Source organism: Silurus aristotelis, assembly GCF_946808225.1.
Source record: "Silurus aristotelis genome assembly, chromosome: 11".
NCBI lineage: Eukaryota > Metazoa > Chordata > Actinopteri > Siluriformes > Siluridae > Silurus > Silurus aristotelis.
This window is the reverse complement of record NC_139584.1, coordinates 29,364,475-29,381,974: the sequence shown is the minus strand read 5'-3', so window position 1 is coordinate 29,381,974 and position 17,500 is coordinate 29,364,475. Positions and strand designations below refer to the sequence as shown.

At 44.2% G+C, this 17,500-nt stretch overlaps 1 protein-coding gene across 1 annotated transcript in view; it reads right to left on the bottom strand.

Moving 5' to 3' along the window:
* The window catches only part of LOC310733746 (transmembrane protein 132C), a 152,954-nt gene that overhangs the window by 20,471 nt on the left and 114,983 nt on the right, over positions 1-17,500 (bottom strand). The window contains exons 4-9 of the mRNA XM_083555150.1: positions 15,081-15,267; positions 10,196-10,373; positions 9,970-10,092; positions 8,457-8,565; positions 7,825-7,980; positions 4,540-4,609 (exon numbers count right to left, since the gene is read on the bottom strand). Coding sequence (XP_083411276.1) covers positions 4,540-4,609; positions 7,825-7,980; positions 8,457-8,565; positions 9,970-10,092; positions 10,196-10,373; positions 15,081-15,267 — 823 coding nt within the window. The remainder of the gene's footprint in view (positions 1-4,539; positions 4,610-7,824; positions 7,981-8,456; positions 8,566-9,969; positions 10,093-10,195; positions 10,374-15,080; positions 15,268-17,500) is intronic.

The following is a 17,500-nucleotide window of genomic DNA, read 5'->3' as shown; positions in this document are numbered from 1 at the left end:
TGAATGTGTGCCAAATTAGAACATGGAGTTCCAGCGTTTCTGAGTAAACATCCAGGAGATGTTCTCCCTGCTGTGACGAGACGCTCGGCTGTTTGATGAGTTTCGTGCGTAGGCGGTGGAATTATGACTTTTTCTCTTCTTTTGTTGCGAACGTGTGCAGTCCAGGGAGGAGTGTGTGTACTTTATTTCTTACAGTGAACAGTTTTCTTCACCCCGAAGTCGAGGAGCAGCTTGAGACGGAGTCTTGTAAAGCCGAGCCGAGAGCGAGAGAGCGGGAGAGTTTATGTTAAGAGTTTATGTTAGAGAGTGTGAGGGAGAGAAAGAGAAGACAGGAGCAGTGGAAGAGCTGAATGAAGTTGTGGAATTCAGTAAGGAGATGTTTGTTTAATGTGTGTAAGGAGTCTCCAGTTTCAGAGGTACGAGGTGGGATCGACTTGTTTTGTTTACAAGAAAGTATGTTTCCACACTATTACCTTCAAAATAGTCAAGTCAGTTCTTCCAGCATTCTTCTGGAACGTGTCCTGAAATTCTTTATATCAGAACGTGTTAAGCGTCTTCTGAGATTCGTGCTGGAACTTCTCAACAGTGTCAAAACGGCGAGCTGGATCTTCATCAGCCATGTCTGGTGTGTAGTGTGGGTGTGGAAATGAGATCATGTGGACTGTTCTGCGATGATCATCATGCACCAGTTACTGAATGGTTTTCAGGGGTCGAGCTTGTTGAAGGTCTTCATGATCTCTCATCGTCTTCCGGCGATGTTCTTCCGCTCTTATGTCAAACGTGCGTCACGTCAGACGTCTCTTTTGCAGAATTTCCCTTTTGGTCTTTGATCTGACCTGATGTCCATTATTAAATGGGAATGCATGTGGGTCAGAACAGCACCAGTTACACCATTAGTCTCCAAACCTTTTCATACCAGCTTGTAGTATCTTCAGGACAGATGAGCTTATTCTTGTCTTCGAAAGGGAGAGAGAGAGAGAAAAAAAGAGAGCTGCTCAGACAGAAATAAGAACAGGAAGTAATTTCTTTCATGAACTCGAAATGTAACAATAAATGGACAAAAATCACCACACGGTTCGACACGGTGTCTTGTAAAGCCGAACCGAGAGTGTTAGAGTGTGTGTTATTTCTCTCTGCCTCTGTAAGTCAGTAGAACACAAGACTCCGAGATCGAATTGTATTGAAAGAGACAGAGAAGGACGACAGGAGCGAGGGAAGGGAAGCGGGGGAAGGGGGGGGGGGGGGTGAAGTGGTTGTTAGACGCGGTTAGAGACGGTAAAAGCAGATCTTTCTTTTCGCTCCTGTTAGAGCCTCAAACATGAGATTCTGAGACCGTTTTTGGCCTCTCCACAACATATTCCAAATAAAATAGAATAGAGTAGAACTGAAAGAGAGAGAGAGAGAGAGAGAGAGGGAAAGAGAGAGAGAGAGAGAGAGAGAGAGAGAGAGAGAGAGAAAGAGAGAGAAAGAGAGAGAGAGAGAGAGTGAGAGAGGGAGGACAGGAGCGAGGGAATAGGTTGTGGAATAGCCCGAGAGCTGGACGAGGCAGCGAGGGCCGGTCGTGAATAAAACATGGCCGGATGGAGGTGACAGGGCTATATTTTAACTTTATAGGACAAATCCCTGGCCGCTCTCATGAATACCACACCTGCAATCCGCCCCCGTATCAATGAGTCTGGTGGGAGGATCTGGCAACCCTGTTGAATTTCAACGAGGCGCTTTTCTTCATGCAGGAACCGGCGCTGAAATGCCGAGGTCGGCCTCGGAGGGGGTCGCAGAAGAAGACGCTCGGGAGGGTTTTGTATTTTGTCCTCGCTGGACTTAGCTCGGTCTGGCCGATTTCTTTAGAAATGGAAATGTCGAGCTGGAGACGACACGTCTGGACGCCTGCTCGCATCATGACAGGGAGGGAGATGAAGGGAAGGACAGAACGCACCGGAGCTGGAAATGAATTCGTTATTTAAAACGTTATTTAACCTCGAGGGTGCCGTCGGCTGCTGGACAAACAACACATCAACCCAGAAAAAAGAAAAAGAGATTGATGATTGCCAGATTGCTCAGAATCCCCTACTACACTAGGTATAATATCTAGATCTGGTGCGTGAACACCTTCTGAAAAACAGTGAACAAAGCGAAGGACTATCGAGAAACGCATAATCAGATCCAGCGTTTACGCCACAGTGCTGTTATTGTAGTCATTATGAATACGATCCCTGTGTGTTCTATTCAGGAGCTCCGCAGATCAATGGCGTCCCATCTGGAGGGAGGGATAATCAAAACCCTTGTTCCAAAATGACTGGAAAATGAGTTTTCCCCACTTGAAGGAAAAAGAAAAACCCTGTGAGATCACTTTCCATTACAAGCTGAAAGGAGCTCAGTTCTTGCTAGAAGACTGTCAGGAGGATATTTAAGGCTTTATGGTGCTCAATTAGTATCGATATACTTTACACTCATCATCATTGCGCTGATTATGAGACGTCTATAACGAGGAGAATAATAAACCGTAAAGCTGCTGCAAAATGGCTGAAATGGCGGACTGGGAATACGGTTAAGGAGTGAGGAGGACTGGAGTCTGAACAGAAAACGGAAACTCAATAGTGTTACTGTGTATCTCTTTATAGTGTGTGGATAAGATAGAAATAGAAAGAGAGAGAGAGACTCTTTTTTTCTGTACGTCTTTTTATCCCTTTGCTCCTTCCTATCGAGCAGGTGAGTGATCAATCGCCGGAGCTGAAACCCGGCGCTCAGCGTGGCTTAACCTCTCGCTCTGTACATCACTCCATCTTTCAACCGCTTCCTCCCATTGCTCTCTGGGTGAAAAAAAGAAAACATGCTCCTTCTTCCTGCCTCGTTTTTCTCTCCCTCATCTTCAGTGTTTATGGAGACGGAAAGAAATTACTCTTTAATTAAAAGCACTGATGAAAGGGGACGAAAGGACGGACGGAGTGTGTGTTCTCTTGCTGAGTCACTCTCGCAAAGTTTTTTGTTTTGCAGCTGATCGAAGAGAACGTCCTCGCCCCCGCAGCTCTGCCTCCGCCGGGGCCTCGACTCGCTGCCTCTGCCCTCTGATACGCGTCACCGATTCCTCTACGGCTCAGGAAAAATCCATCTTTCGGAAAAAACTCAAGACGGCAGATTCGCTACACTTCCCGTGTTCCAACTCCACCTTCCAAACACACCCTCGTTTACAACCAGTCTGTCTGTTCAAACGACCATTTAACCCTGGACATGTCTAAACACTAGATTGTGATTGGCTGGAAGTTCAGGTGTCTGAAAGCTAGATTGTGATTGGCTGGAATTTCAGGTGTCTGAATGCTAGATTGTGATTGGCTGGAATTTCAGGTGTGAATAGTGGATTGTGATTTGCCGGAATTTCAGGTGTGAATAGTGGATTGTGATTTGCCGGAATTTCAGGTGTCTGAATGCTAGATTGTGATTGGCTGGAATTTCAGGTGTAAATAGTGGATTGTGATTGGCTGGAATTTCAAGTGTTAATAGTGGATTGTGATTGGCTGGAATTTCAGGTGTTAATAGTGGATTGTGATTGGCTGGAATCTTGAATTTGAAGCACAAATCTGCACAAAATCTAGTGGGACATCTTCCAAGAAGAGTGGAGCATGTCCCACTAGATTTTGTGGAGATTTGGGTGCAGTAAGTGTTCACATTCATTCATGTCCAATAGGGTAGGAGCTCTATGGCAGGAGATCTTCCACTCCAAACCCAATCAAAGAAAATGTTAATGTTCTGGCTTTGTGCACAGGTGCATTGTCGTGCTGAAACAGGTTTGAGTTTCATAGTTCAAGTGAAGAGAAAGATTTCATGCTCCAGCATCCAAACACTAATTTGTGGGGAGTGTTTGGGGGAAGCACATATGGGTGAAAAAGTCAGGTGTTCCGATACTAATAAAAATATGGACCTGTTTAACTTTAATAATAATAATAATAATAATAATAATAATAATAATAGTTATCTGAAATTAATTCAGCGTTTTACAGTCTGTTGCTGAAGCTTTCAGGGGGCAGATGCAGTTGGGGTATTTTGATACTGTGATGGTGAGAAACCGTCGTTTTCATTCTAAATTCTGATACAGAGTCTATAGAACGCTGTTGTGTTTGTATTACGCTTGTGTTCAAACGTATTCGCCTGGGGACACGTGTGCGGCGTTAGAGATGTGCATAAACAGGATAAAGACGATTGTGTACTGCAATACACACACACACACACACACACACACACACACACACACACACACACACACACACACACACACACACAGAGCACTGTTTCTGTTTTCTTGTTCCCTCCAGCGATCCTGTCAGCACCTGCCTTTCCTCTGCCTCGTTTCAAACAGCGCGAAGGAAACAGCCATGAACACAAATCAACAGATGAACAGCAGATAAATCCGTAAACGCTACAGAGGAGGAAGGAGATTTAGTTTATAACCTGACACTGGGGTTCACTCAGGTCTCTCTCTCTCTTTCTCTCTCTCTCTCTTTTTCTCTCCGTCTCTCTCTTTCTCTTTATTCATTTATCTCGTACTCCTGCTCTGCTGCGTCGTGACCCGAGGCGTCTCTGCACCTCTGACAGACGCTTGTGAAGAACCGGAGAGCTACAGAGCACGAGGGGACACGCTGCTGTCAGCTCGCATGTCATTCCGGATTTAATCCATTCGTCTGCACACACACACACACACACACACACACACACACATATACACACACACACACACACACACACACACACACACACACACACACAGACACACACACACACACACACACACATATACACACACACACACACACAGACACACACACACACACACACACACATATACACACACACACGCACACACACACGCACACACACACAGACACACACACACATACACACATACTGGAAGCATTTAAAAGGTAAAATTTGTGTATTCTGATCAGTCAGGAGGTGTTCAGTCTTTTTCCTCTGACACCAGAAGAACTTTATCACACCATCCTGTAGATATTCCGCAGTTTCCTGTCAGACTCCAATGTGTTTTATTTCCTTTATAATGAATTTAAAGAGCCATATAAACTATAATATACACAATATGACCACCTGATCATAAGACTGCTTCTTTATGAACATCCCATTCCACATTGAGTCTCCATTTGCTGTTATATAAACCTCCACTGTCCTGGAAAGATGTTCCACTAGATTTTATGGAGATTTGTGGAGATTCAGTCAGACACATGGTTGATAGTAAAGTCAGGTAGTGAAGTATGTGAGGTGAGGAGGCCTGGGGTGCAGTCAGCGTTTACATTCATCATACTCAATAGTGAAATCTTAATGTGACTCAGAAGAACGAGTCGCCTCAAAGAGTGATATCTAATCTAATCTAATCTAATCTAATATAAGCACATAGTTCAGATCTCGACTCTTCTAGTCCGAGGCATTGTTCTTTTGTCACGTGACTCCTGTACACGCTGTGAAGTTTATTAAAGAATTAAAGAAATGGAATGAACTAAATGACTCGATTCGTTCATTTTGATGAAAGAGATTTAAAAAAGCAAGCATCACTAATATTCAACAGGGTTGGAGCTCTAGAGCAGGAGATCTTCCCCTCCAACCCATGTAAAGCATATCTTCATGGAGATGTCCAGGCTTTGTGCATGGAGGCTTTGTCATGCTGGAACAGGTTTTGGGTTAATGTGAAGGGAAAATATCCTTCAAGTTTTTGGGAACAGTTTGGACCACATTTGGGTGGAAAAGTCAGGTGTCCCAATACTTTTGGCACTCCAGTGTGGATTATGCGGGTAAATCTGTAATCGCTTCTATACGGCTGTTCGTGTTTTTATAAACTATTGTATCCCATCAAACAGAAAGTTTTCTCTGAAGGCTTGATCCGGAGATGATCCCGGAAAGACACGTCCTCTCCACCTGTCTTCTGTCTGTCCTCGTGAACGTCGTTATGCTAAAATTCGAATCCTTGTCTTCTTCTGCAGCTGATTTTTAAATGGAAAACAGGATGGGAGGTGATTAGCGCTAGACTGTGACCTTTTCATTGTCTGTCCTGGAGGAGAAGAAAAAAAACAGCAAAACAAACATCTGCGTGTCCTCAGGGGGAGACAGGAGAACTCGGAGAACACACGGCGCCATGGTGCGGGTTTGATCCTCAGCCTTGTCGTGTCATGTCGTCTCTTTATCGGGGGACGTCTTTAAAGTAGACATGAGCTGCCTTTATCGCTCAGCGTCTCACTGATCTCCAACTGCACCTCACTACAAGGCTGCGATTCGAGTTTTTTGCCCTTTATAAGAAATGCCCTTGGAACACCTGCTGAGTGTTTGATCCTCTTCAGTGGAATAGAAGACGAAGACCCTGGAAAAATGCGAGGAGAGGAAGAGGACAATAAACCTGCAAACAGCCTGCGGTTTAGATAATTCACTGCAGTGTGTGGCAGTTATTTAAGAGCTGAAAGGTGGAGTAGTGGAGGAGCGGAGGAGGAAACGTGAAGATGGTGAGGCGTGATTACAGGACGTCCACGTGAACAGAGCGGTACGTTACTCCGACTACAATCACCAAAGTTACACTCATTGTGGTGGAGCAGAAAAACGAGAGCTTCTCTTACACTACTCTGACACCTGAACACTGTACCTGAGACAGAGGGGGGTGGAGAGAGGAAGAGAGGGAAGGAATAAGAGAGAGAGAGAATGCGGAAGGTAGAGGGACAGATGAGGTGGGGAGAGAAAGAATGAGAAAGGGGGAGGCGGTTAGAGAGGTAGTTAGAAAGGGATAGGGATGGAGAGAGAGGTAGTGAGAAAGGGATGAGGTGGACAGAGAAGAAATAAAAGAGGGGGATTAGAGAGGGAGCGAGAGAGCGATGTGGTGGAGAGAGAGGGAGAGATGGAATGAGAGAGAAAAAAAATGAGAATGGTGGTAATAAAGGTAGTGAAAGGGGGATGGGATGGAGAGAGAGAGAATGAGAGCGGGAGGTCAGAGAGGTAGTGAGAGGGGAGAAGGAATAAGAAAGAGGGATGGAGAGAAAGGTAGTGACAGAGAGAGATGGGGTGGAGAGAGAGGGATAGAGGGAATAAGAGAGGGATTGAGAGAGAGGGAATTGGAAAGGAGGTTTAGAGAGGTAGGACTCAAAACACAATGACTGCACCCCAGTGCCTAATGTGCCTCCACTAAATCAAGTGGAACATCTTCCCAGAAGAATGGAGGACCAAATAAGCAAAATAAGGACCAAATGTCCAAAAAATGTACGTCCAGTCAATCAGGAACATCTGAGCATCTGCTCATTCATAAATTATCTGAAATTCTCCAGTCAGCCAATCAGGTGATGAATCACTCGAGCATTAAATAATGGGGATAAAATCTTAGTGACTTCACAGAGAGTTTTAGAAGCTCCTGATCTTCTGGAATTTTCACACACAAATAAGTAGTGAAACAAAAGAAAAAGCATCTCAGACATCAAACATCAGTTTGTGCTCCTCTCAGCCAAGAACATGAGAAGCACCAAAACTGGGCAGCTGAAAAAAAAAAGTTTCGACTAAAACCCAACTTACTTTACAGGGCAAAGGTGTGCATCAGGTTTCTAGAAGGTTCCTCAGGACTCAGGAACCCATTTGTGAAGCTCGAAGCACAATTCTCGTGGCCTGCAGGTGAACCTGCTAATAATACCTCTGCTTTCACAGACAAGCGTAATGAAGACGGCCGTGTGAAGGCGTTGCCACGACGCCCACAGCCCAGTCAGGAGAGGAGAAATGTCCAAAAGGTCAACGTGCAAAAATATCTTCAGCTTTACCGTGGGTCGAGTTTTATTTGTTAGCCGCTAATGATCGAACGCGCAGCGAATCCGCGAGCGCCGGTGGGCCGAAGAGGCCGCAAGCGTGGACACGCCGAACACTCGAGGAGGCTCAGCGAGGCTCTTCCGGTTATCGAGCGCCTCCAGGACTCCTGCAGAGCTTTCACACAGCTCAGCAGAAGAAGCAGCAAAGGTGCTCGGAAAAGAAAAAAACAACAACCTCAGGACAATTACCACTTTCTCTTCTTCTGATGTGGCAGTTTTTTTCCAGCGTCCTGACAGGTAGTACATTTCTTTCTTCTCTCATCAGCAGTTTTCTTTTTCTCTCACAGAACTCCGGAGGAACCCGAGCACAATCGAGGGAAGCTTCAGCGTCCATCCTGCTGCCCATTCAAGTGTGACGTAATGCGAAGAGCGGATCTGGATTCCGATTGGTCGGAAGGTTCCAGAAACGCTGCTATGTGTTAATGGAAGGAGTCTCCAGTTTAAATTTTTTAGATGTACATTTATTTATTCGTGTTTTAATAAACCATAAAGAGAACATGAAGTAGTAAAACATTCAATACTATTCTGTCTTTTCTTCTCTTAGGATCTGCCCGAATCATCCAATACTTCTGGATGAACTTCTCTTCCACTGGAGGCCACACTGTGCAGCTGAGGATGAGATTTTACTCTGTCAGCAAAATATCAGGAGAACGTCTCTGACACGATCCACCGAAATCATACAGAACAAGCTGTTCCTCCTCTCCTCCAAACTCCCACCCTGTCACACTGAAACTTTCTGACACACGCACACACACTCACACACACACTCACTCACACACTCACACACTCACACACACTCACACACACACACACACACACACACACACACACACACACACACACATCCCCATCCTTATACACATAGGTCTGTGGCAGAAAACTGCTATGACGGATGCAGTATTGATCCTGGGATAAGTTTTACAATCCATCTCTCTCTCTCTCTCTCTCTCTCTCTCTCTCTCTCTCTCTCTCGTTCTCTCTCTTGTTCTCTGAGCAGCTGAGTCGAGTGCCTTGCAAAAGCTAATAAACGTTCCTTTGTTCAGATTGATTAACAGCAAGGACACCATTAATTGTGAAATATGCTGCACATTAACAAAGAGAGAGAGATAGAGAGAGAGGGGGATAGAGGGAGAAAGAGAGAGAGAGAGAGAGAGAGAGAGAGAGAGAGAGAGAGAGAGAGAGAGAGAGAGAGAGAGATGGACAATGAGAAAGGAATAAAAAGAGAGATGAAAAGTGAGAGAGAGAGAGAGAGAGAGAGAGAGAGAGAGAGAGAGAGAGAGAGAGAAAGAAAGAGAGAGAGAGAGAGAGAGAGAGAGAATGAGAGAGGGAGGGAGGAAAAGAGAGAAAGAGGAAAAGAGAGAGAGAGAGATAGAGAGAGAGGGATAGAGAGAGAAAGAGAGAGAGAGAGAGAGAGAGAGAGAAGAGAGAGAGAGAGAGAGAGAGAGAGAGAGAGAGAGAGAGAGAGAGAGAGAGAGAGAGAGAGAGGGATAGAGAGAGAGAGAGAGAGAGAGAGAGAGAGAAAGGGGAAATTGAGTCATGAACGAGAGAGTGAGGAAGTTATAAATGTGATTAGAGTGTTTCTGGACTTTAATAATGGTTAGTGTTAATAAAGCGTGACCTTGGATTGAAGGTCGTGTGTATCGGCTGTGAGTCGTTGTGGAGACGAGAGACACATGAATGTTAATCAGTGCTGAAGTTCTCTTTGTTCTCAGTGCAGAATACTGGCCAATCGTTCACCCGTGAAACTCACACTGCTGCATCTTTTCCTGCCTCTGTGGCTGCCTTTTACCCTGCTGCCTCTGTGGCTGAGTTTTACCCTGCTGCCTCTGTGGCTGAGTTTTACCCTGCTGCCTCTGTGGCTGAGTTTTACCCTGCTGCCTCTGTGGCTGAGTTTTACCCTGCTGCCTCTGTGGCTGAGTTTTACCCTGCTGCCTCTATGGCTGCCTTTTACCCTGCTGCCTCTGTGGCTGAGTTTTACCCTGCTGCCTCTATGGCTGCCTTTTACCCTGCTGCCTCTGTGGCTGAGTTTTACCCTGCTGCCTCTGTGGCTGAGTTTTACCCTGCTGCCTCTGTGGCTGAGTTTTACCCTGCTGCCTCTGTGGCTGAGTTTTACCCTGCTGCCTCTATGGCTGCCTTTTACCTTGCTGCCTCTGTGGCTGCCTTTTACCCTGCTGCCTCTGTGGCTGCCTTTTACCCTGCTGCCTCTGTGGCTGCCTTTTACCCTGCTGCCTCTGTGGCTGCCTCCTAACGGCAGCTACAGAGGCTGAACAAAAGCAGTTCAGGGTGGAGTTTTCCTTCGAAACTTATGACTGATGGTGTCACATGACCCGAATCCTCTCTGATTGTTTTATATAATTACAGATCACCAGCTGCTTCTCCACGTCTGCGTCTCCTCGTGTTTCCACTTCTCCAGCGCGACGCCAGATGCCACGAGGAGGAAGCGCTCCAGGGAACGTTTCCTGCTGAGCTTTGGGTTAGCTGCTGGCGCAAGACCAGTTTCCTGTCACGGCTGCGTTTAAAAAGCGCAGGAACATCTGGTTCTGCCTAACGTGTTAACATAAACACGGCGTAACGAAGATGTTGGGTTCTGCCTTGGCGTCTGTTCGCACCGCTGACTGTTTAAAGCTTTAATTAACTCACCGAGTCACAGCAAGAAAAAAACGAAAACACGTGATGTTCCTGAGTTTCTATTAGGAGAAAGGTTCAGTATGCTCGCCACGCAGACGCCACGCAGACGCCACGCTGGCACTATACAGCTACCATGCAGACACCATGCAGACTCGAGGTCCAAGCACCAATACTTCTTATTGTTCCAGTGAGGGTGCCACATCCTTCAATCTAACACCTCTTGCATTATTGAACATGGAATGTTGTAGATTAATTTATCTGTTCATCCTTCTATCCATCTATCTCTCTGTCTATCTCTCTGTTTGTACTCTCTCTTTGATTCTCTGTGCACCCTGTGATTATCTAAACCTACTACACACCTAAGCATATATATATATATATGTATGTGTGTGTGTGTGTGTGTGTGTGTGTGTGTGTGTGTGTGTGTGTGTGTGTGTGTGTGTGTGTGTGTGGCTGTAGAGCCTTTATAAGCTGTGCATTGTCAGTACACTGCACTTCACTGTCCTCTTTACACTGGTCTCACACCACACTGTCAGGCTGAGCATGAACACACACAACATGGTGACACTGACACGTGTAAATGAACACACACACACACACACACACACACACACACACACACACACACACACACACACACACATATACACACATACAGCATTACACTAAAGTAAAAAAAAAGAGCTGCACTCAGAGGCAGGAAGCATCACACTGCCTAACCACACACACACACACACACACACACACACACACACACACACACACACACACACACACACACACACACACACACACAGTAGCGCAGCTGCAAATTGCAGGTTTAGTGTATTAAATGCCCTTGTTCTAATGTGTTATTGTTTCTATAGTAACAGCTCTCTTTCTTTCTTTCTTTTTCTGATTCTCTCTCCATCTTTCCTCCCTCTCCTTCTTTTCTCTTTCATGCTCTTTCTCTTTCCCACTTTTCTCGCTACCGCTCTCACTATTTTTCCTCCCTCTTTTTTTCTCTTTCCCTCTCCCCCTCACTTGCTCTCTCTTCGACTTTTCTTGTTCCCGCTTTCTCCGTCTTTCCTTCCTCTCTTTTTTCTTTCCCTCTCTCTTCCTCACGCTCTCTCTCTCCTTCTTTTCTCGCTCCCTCTCTCTCCATCTTTCCTTCCTCTCTTTTTTTCTCTTACCCTCTCTCTCTCATTCTTTTCTTGCTCCCTCTCTCTTCATCTCTCCTCTGTCTCTTTCTTTTCTCTTTTCCCTCTTTCCCTCACTTTATATGCAGCTGTGTTTAAACCGCTCGATCTCAATTAAACATGGTGCAGAAGCATTACACGTACACAAACACCCAACAGCAGTGCATCATGGGTAACGCTGTCCTCGAGCACCTGTGTCGAGAGTCACGGCTGCGTGAGTTACGGCAGACGATGGAGCAGTGCATCATGGGAAGTGTCAAGAAAACACGTCGTTAGAAACAACAACAACAACAACAACAACAATACATTCTCAAGTTTGGAAAATGTGTGTGTGTGTGTGTGTGTGTGTGTGTGTGTGTGTGTGTGTGTGTGTGTGTGTGTGTGTGTAGACACAAGCAGGTGATTAATTTCTGACACTCGGCTGACTGGAGGACTGAAGCGTGGTACAGGGAGGCGCATGGCTGCGGTTTAATAATGACACATGCTCATGTCTGTTCAAATAGCGTTAATATCTCACTCCTCATCAATCCTCATTCCACACCCAATATTCACATTGATCTCTCCATTAGGCAGCCAATTAAAGAGAATATTACCCACACACACACACACACACACACACACACACACACACACTGAGCTACATCACACACTCTGGACACCAGTCATCCATCGCTGTTTTACATGGACTGATTTTATGAATCATTTGTATTTAGATAATACAAAATCTAGATTCTAGATATAGATTCTTGTATATAGAAGAAAAGTGTTTTTTTTCCCAGTTCAGCATGTTCTGTGTAGTGTGAAGAGTGTGTTAGTTTGGGTAGTAGTGTGTGTAGTAGTAGTAGAGCACTCTTTTTTTTTCGGTGTAACGTGCTGGAAGTTTCCTACAAGATACAGAAGCTACGATGTACCAAAACAATCTGAAGCACAGCCTGAACCCTTACAGTGCTGCTACCACGGTGTTCACCGCCCAGAGTCACAGACAAACTCATCTGTAGCAGCATGTACACACACATAATCGACAATCAGCCAAAAGTGTATGCTGCTTAGCAACACATTATCAATATGATTGAATGTGAGACAATACAGATTTATAATGCAACAGTACAATACGATTTGAGTTGCTACTAAATTCAGCAACAATAGGATTCAATTCAGCAACAATATGATACAATTTAGCACCAATATGAATCAATTTAGCACCAATATGAATCAATTCAGCACCAATATGATTCAATTCAGCTATAATATGAATCAATTCAGCAACAATAAGAATCAATTTAGCACCAATATGAATCAATTTAGCACCAATATGAATCAATTCAGCACCAATATGAATCAATTTAGCACCAATATGAATCAATTCAGCACCAATATGATTCAATTCAGCACCAATATGATTCAATTCATCAACAATATGATTCAATTAAGCAACAATATGATTCAATTCAGCAACAATATGAATCAATTCAGCGACAATGATTCAATTAAGCAACAATATGATTCAATTAAGCAACAATATGATTCATTTCAGCACCAATATAAATAAATAAATTACCAATATTATTAAATTAAGCATCAATATTATAAAATTCAGCCTCAATATAAAAAAAAAATCAGAACCAATATGATCAATTTCAGCACCTATATGACTACATTTGATGCAAAAAAAATTATTAATTGGTTACAAATATGATTTGATCCAATTAAGGATCTTTTTATTTGTCACATGTACATTACAGTGAAACTCTTTCGTCCCACATCCCAGCAATTCTAGGAAGACATGAAGCAGGTTACAGGCCGTGCTCAAGGGCCCAAGATTGTCAGCTTGGCCATACTGGGACTTGATCCCGTAACTCCGAGCCCTAATCACTCATGTACCACTTCCCGATATGATCAAGTAAATCCAGTGCACAACATACCGAACCCTGCCAGTCACACTGTAATAAATTCCATAATAATATGATTCCGACAAGAGGATTGTGGGTAAAATACTTCAGTGTAGAAATGTGACACGAAATACCTCGAGTGAACGTTTGATACCTGCAGTTCATTACACAGAGCCCTGATCTGACACGTCTATGGTATCGTACCTGTAGAGAATCTCACACAGCTCCACAAAATAATAAATACTTCAATAATTAAAGGCAGTGGAGCATTTTTAAAAGCTGTCTTTGCTTATACACTCGGTCTTTAATCTGCTGTGAAAGTGTGTTTGAGGCTCAAAAAGAAACTAAAACCTGGACCACCCGCTGAGGTTTCCTTCATTTAAAAAGAGAACCTCAGTCAGAGTGGTGTGTTATGACTGTAGCACTGCTGATGCTCGACTTTAACCCCATACACACTCCCGCAGTGCGTCGCTCGGTTCGGTGAAAACACGGATAAAAAAAATCTAATAGAAATGGGCGTGGCTGAACTGAGAAACCAATCCACCAATCAGAGTGGTGCATTCGATTGCGAAAAAAAATAACAGATGTTTGATTTATCCTGAAACAGAGGAGATATATATTTTTAAGATAACTGTTATCTTCCTCTACAGCGAGCCTTCAGGCTTAACTCTTGGACTGCGCGAGCAAAATTAAATGCAAAGCGCAATCGTTTCCTCTGGCGTTTTATTTCTCCTTTTCAACTAGAACTAGACTGATATCGTTGAAACCATGGCGACCAGAAGTAAACTATATATAGGACACGCCCACAGCATTGCTCATGCAGATGCTCGGAGGTTCTTTGCTATTTATTGTGTCGTATTCTGAGTTTAATCTGTAATACATCTTCATATTTCTGTCCCGACCTTCTTCACATCCCCCTCACTGGATTTCTACCAAGCCGTTTATTTTTTCTTCTTCTGCTTCTTCTTCACGGAGCCTGTTGATGAATAAGGCTGTGTAAAGAGCACTGAGATACAGTACGCTTCGGATTTCATCCAAACGACAGAATAAAAACGCTGTATTTAAATATTTTATTCGTAACAGACATGAAGATGATTCAGACTGTTGACTCATCACATATACACACACACACACACACACACACACACACACAAACAAACATCAGACTGGAGACAGAATCAACAAAACGTCTGATAAAATGAATTATATCCCAGACTCATGAAATTCTTCTGTTAAACTGATCTATCTATGTTTATAGAAAGCACAGGGAGGTGTTAGCTCAGTGAGTAAAGCATTGGACTCAGGATCTGATGGTTATAAACTCAAATCTCAGAACCACCAAGCTGCTTGAGCTGGGCCCTTGAGCAAGGCCCTTAAACCTCAGCTTCTCAAGTGTAAGTCGCTCTGGATAAGGGCCATAAATGTGAAGCATCAGAGGAGGCTTTTCTCATGGTCATCACGCTAACATGGATATTCTGTGATCTTCTCACATCAAATCGTTAGGTTGAGTGCACGTGAGTGGTGTATCGTGTGTGTTTGTGTGAGAAGCTGCTCACCATGGCAAGTGGGACGATGCCGGCAAGCTCCCTCTGGACGATGTGGATTTTTGTCTCTGTTTCGTCAGACGTCGCTCTGATGCCTGGATACTCCACCATCCACGAGATGATCCCACTGCCTACAGAGTCCACAATCACATCCATCTCCAGATCCACCTGCACCACTCGCTGCCACCCGGGCTCCACCCTGACAACACACACACACACACACACACACACACACAGCACGTCAATCTTACTGACCACAGAAACACACAGCGAAGAAGAACCAAACAGGAAGTAAAAATCCATTTCATTTGCATATAATTTTTATTTCTTTTTGTTGGCACTACAGAAGAAATCCTCCTGCAACTAAAAAAAAATTATAAAATCTTTCATTAGTTGGGTTTTAATGCCGTAAAAAAATGTTTATGTTTTAATGATCCCAGAGACGAGACTCCGACTGAACCCAGAACCTTTTATAGTTTCATTTTTAAGCTTTTAAGTTTGACATGATCTCAGGATTAAAACTTTAATGTGTGTCAAAACACGTCACACGCCATTAACATTATAACCGAGAGAGGAAACGGAGACGTATCAGAGAAAGAGACGATAACGCCAAGAAGCCATGAAAATAAAACTATTACAATAGAAGAGAAAAAAAGAGAAGAGAAGAGAAGAGAAGAGAAGAGAAGAGAAGAGAAGAGAAGAGAAGAGATAATTACAGTGTAAATGATAATATATTACAGCTGTATAAGTTACAACACTTCAGTATTACTGGAGGAAGTTCCTCGTTTAACACAGAAACCCGAGTTCCAGCTCTGCTCTCCTGCATCATGAGAGCTTTGGGATAAAACAATAAGTGTGAGGTTCGAAATGTTCAAAATCAAAATGTCAGCTTTAATGTCAGGACCTGAGCGCGTATACATAACGACTGAACTGCGCAGAAATACAGCACTTTATATCCACTGTTTCAGTTCACTGTGTTCCCAGAACTAGCCCAGAATTTCAAATGGCATGAAGACTGGTCCCACATCCCACCCACCCACACACACACACACACACACACACACACACACACACACACACACACACACACACACACACACACTGCTGGTGTTACATAAGTGAATTGAGCTAGAGTGGACGCAGCAGATGCACTGTGACCTCTTAGTAATCATTCATATTTCAGATTTATGTCAATTAGGACGATGGGAAAAGTGCAGCAGTTTCCACTTACAGCAGAAGTGCACATCACAGTGTGTGAAATACGGCGGCGTTTGGGATATCAGCCGAGCTCTAAGCGCTTATGTAAGCAGTCCATCAGAGCTAAAGCGAAATGTCTGAGCAAGCAAAAGTACAATTCCAACATGACAATATTTGCCCTCTAACAAACAAGAGAAATTTGCATCTCTCTTTGATTTGAGCGGTGCGAGACATCGGGACTGCTTGTGGAGAGAGAGGTGGAGAGTGAGTGAAAAATGATAGAGAGAGGGAGGAGGTGATGACTTTGAAATAATAAAAACTCTTGCAGGCAGAACCACAGTGAACGGTGACAGAAAAGAAAATGGTGTGTGGAGAAAGTTAGAGAAAGAGTGTGGAGAAACTTATAAGAGGAAGAGTGTTGTGGGAGAGGGGGTTAGAGAAGGTTAAAAGATGTAAGAAGGCTGTTAGAGGGGGTAGAAAGGTGTGGAAAGAGGGATAAATGGGTAGAGAGGCTTAGAATTAGAGCTTGAAGGAGTAAATAGAGGGATGAAGGGGTAGAAATATGTGGTAAGAGGAATAGAGAGGGAATGAAGAGTTGGGAAGAGGGATAGAGGGGTAAAGAGATGTGAAAAGAAGGATAGAAGGGGTTGAGAGGTATTGGAAGACAGATTGAGGATGCTGAAAGGTGTGAGGAGGGATTTAGAGGTGTGGAAAGAGGGATAAAGGGGTAAAGATGTGTGTGAAGAGAGATTAAGGAAGACTGGAGGGTTGGAAAGAAGGATGAAGGGGTAGAACTGTGTGGTAAGAGGAATAGAGAGGAAATAAAGGGTTGGAAAAAGAGATAGAGGGGGTATAGGGTTGGGGTGGAATTAGTGGAGTAGAGAGGGTTGGGTATGGAATTAGAGGGTGTAGAGAGGGTTGGGAAAGGAGTTAGTGGAGTAGAGAGGGTTGGGTATGGAGTTAGAGGAGTAGAGAGGGTTGGGTATGGAGTTAGAGGAGTAGAGAGGGTTGGGTATGGAATTAGAGGGTGTAGAGAGGGTTGGGTATGGAGTTAGAGGAGTAGAGAGGGTTGGGGAGGGAGTTAATGGGTGTAGAGAGGGTTGGGGAGGGAGTTAGAGGGGTAGAAAGGGTTGGGTATGGAGTTAGAGGAGTAGAGAGGGTTGGGGAGGGAGTTAGTGGGTGTAGAGAGGGTTGGGGAGGGAGTTGGTGGGTGTAGAGAGAGATGGGGAGGGAGT